The 2,580-nt window shown below is 44.9% G+C and overlaps 1 protein-coding gene across 1 annotated transcript; it reads left to right on the top strand.

Moving 5' to 3' along the window:
• Positions 1 to 203: 203 nt before the first annotated feature.
• Positions 204 to 1,304, top strand: LOC142895695 (leucine-rich repeat and coiled-coil domain-containing protein 1-like). The gene has a single exon (XM_076036914.1). The coding sequence runs from the start codon at positions 222 to 224 to the stop codon at positions 1,302 to 1,304; it is 1,083 nt and encodes a 360-aa protein (XP_075893029.1). The 5' UTR covers positions 204 to 221.
• The last annotated feature ends 1,276 nt before the right edge of the window (positions 1,305 to 2,580 follow it).

Genomic DNA, 2,580 nt, shown 5'->3' on the forward strand with positions numbered 1-2,580 from the left:
ATATATATATATATGTATATACATATATATATATATATGTATATACATATATATATATATATATATATATACATATATATATATGTATATATATATATATATATATATGTATATATATATATATATATATATATATATATATATATATACATACATACATACATACATACATACATACATGTATGTACATACACCAAGCAGTTGCCAAAGAAGTTGCATTCATGGAGCAGAAACACGGCCAAAGGGAGTCTGAGCTGCAGGAGAAACTGGCAGAGGGCAAGAAACAGTACGCTGCCCTGGAGGACGAGTTCCGCATGGCGCTCACCATTGAGGCTGCTCGCTTCTCTGAGGTCAAAGACGTTTGTGACCAGATGACCGAGGAGCTTGTGGGTCACAAGGCGGCATTCACTCAGTTCCAGGAGAAGGAGAAGAAATCTGCCTCTCTGGTGCAGCAGCTGACAGCAATGGTCAAAGAACAGAACAGCCGCATCTCTCAGTTGAACAAAGCCAAAAATGACGCTGTGACAGATCTGAAGAGCCGCTTCCGTTCCTTGGAAGAAGAATTGCAGCAGGACAGACGTGCCAGTCTGCAGCTGGAGCTGCTGAAGAAAGAGAAGGCACAACTGATGTCTCAGCTCACAGCCCACGAGTCTGTGATAGACGGCCTCAGGGCAGAGAGGAAGATCTGGGGCCAGGAACTCGCTCATCAAGGAGTGTCCTTGGCTCAGGATCGAGGACGTTTGGAAGCCAGGATAGAGGTGTTGGGTGCTGAGCTGGAGAGTCGGAAGAAGCAGAGTGAGAGGGACGGCGATGCCCTCAAAATTAAAGCCAAAATAGTCGATGACCAGACTGAATCCATCCGCAAACTTAAAGAGGCCTTGCAGGAGCGTGACGACCAGCTACGGAGGATGCGTGAAGAGGCAACGCAGGCCCAGAAGAGGTTCCAGCAGCAGCGGGAGGAGGACCGCGCTCAGCAGGCAGAAGCCAGAGAGCAGTTGGAGCACTTGAGCCTCCGCAAGGAGGAGCTCAAACAGCAGCTGGTGGACAAGGATGTCGAGTTGGAAGAGGCCAAAAGAGTTCACGGTGAGACAATCAAGAAGTGGCAGGAGAAGACAGACTTCTTGACTCAACTGGAGAGCCAGGTGAAGCGCATGAAGGAGAAGTTTGAAGCCAAGGAACTTGTGTTGCTGGAAGAAAGGAATAAAGCAACCGATGCACAAAGGGCTGCAGTAGCGAAGTTGCACAATACTGGACGACAAAGGACTAGCTACCTTGCTCTGCGAGGTGGAATCTATCATCAATGACAGACCAATCACAAAAGCTTCCAACGACCCAATGGCTTTGGAACCGTTGACACCGAACCACCTTCTTTTACTGAAAACCAAGCCTTCTTTACCCCCGGGGGTCTTCAGTGCGGACAACTGTTACAGCAAAAGGAGGTGGCGTCAAGTTCAGTACATGGCAGATGTATTTTGGAGAAGATGGATAAAAGAATATCTGCCAGAACTGCAACAAAGACAAAAATGGACAAGGAAGACACGAAACTTCAAAAAAGGAGACATCGTTTTAATTGTGGACGAAATGGCACCAAGAGGATCATGGCTTATGGGCCAAGTGACTCAACCTGTACCTGATTCCAAGGGAGCCGTAAGACAAGTACAAGTTCGGACCAAGACCAGCACTCTTTGCCGGCCTATCACCAAACTCGTGCTTCTTCTGGAGGCATCAGACAGAGACTAACGCATATACATGCCAAACACACACTCACACCCGTCCCCGCACAAATTCACGCACACACACTTCCCTTTCCCACCACACACACCTACAAGCAGCACCTGAAGATTCACTCACACATATGCACACATCTTGGACTCATCAACTGTTGCAGATCTTCAAAAGAGACTGAAAAGTTTGCAATATTGTGAAAAAAAAGAGAGAAAAAAGAAAGAAAAAAGACGATAATTTTGTACAAGATGTGAAAGAACTTTGGCTCCTCTGTTTTGTTTTGATAATTGACATTTGTTTCCTGCATGCCAATTAGGGGCCGGAATGTTGGAGCCAAAATATTTATTTTCTTTCCTTATTTCTGATTTATTTGCACTGTGGCTTAATGTGTTAATTATGGACACAAAAGTAATTGTTTTATTTATTTAGTATTTTCTTAGTATTGGTTGCGCTAAGGGCCATGCCCCCACATCACCATAGGCAGGTGACTGCAGCACCTGAACTATATTAGGGTGGTTAACGGGACCGGCAGGTCTCTTGAGTTGAATGCAGCCAAACAGTTTTAGACCGCTTTTCAAGCACTTTTTGGATTTCTCATTTTTTGACGATTGTTGGATTACTTTGTCGATCTGTGAGTTTGCAAGCAACCTGTGCCGCATTGTCCGCTGTCGCGGTAAGACCGTTTTTGTTTTTTGTTTTTGGATTGCAAATAAACAATCTGAACAGTGGATCGCCGCATCCTCCAGAATTTTTGTTTATCACAAGCACGCTTGGGCGCGTCGAACTGAAACTCAACAATTCACCAAGAGCAAAGCCCGACATTTCACAGGGAAATAGTCGCGCTTTTAATATATA

Source organism: Nelusetta ayraudi, unplaced genomic scaffold (genome assembly GCF_046127955.1).
Source record: "Nelusetta ayraudi isolate G7.1 ecotype Tasmania unplaced genomic scaffold, CSIRO-AGI_Nayr_v1 ptg000050l, whole genome shotgun sequence".
Taxonomy (NCBI): Eukaryota; Metazoa; Chordata; class Actinopteri; order Tetraodontiformes; family Monacanthidae; genus Nelusetta; species Nelusetta ayraudi.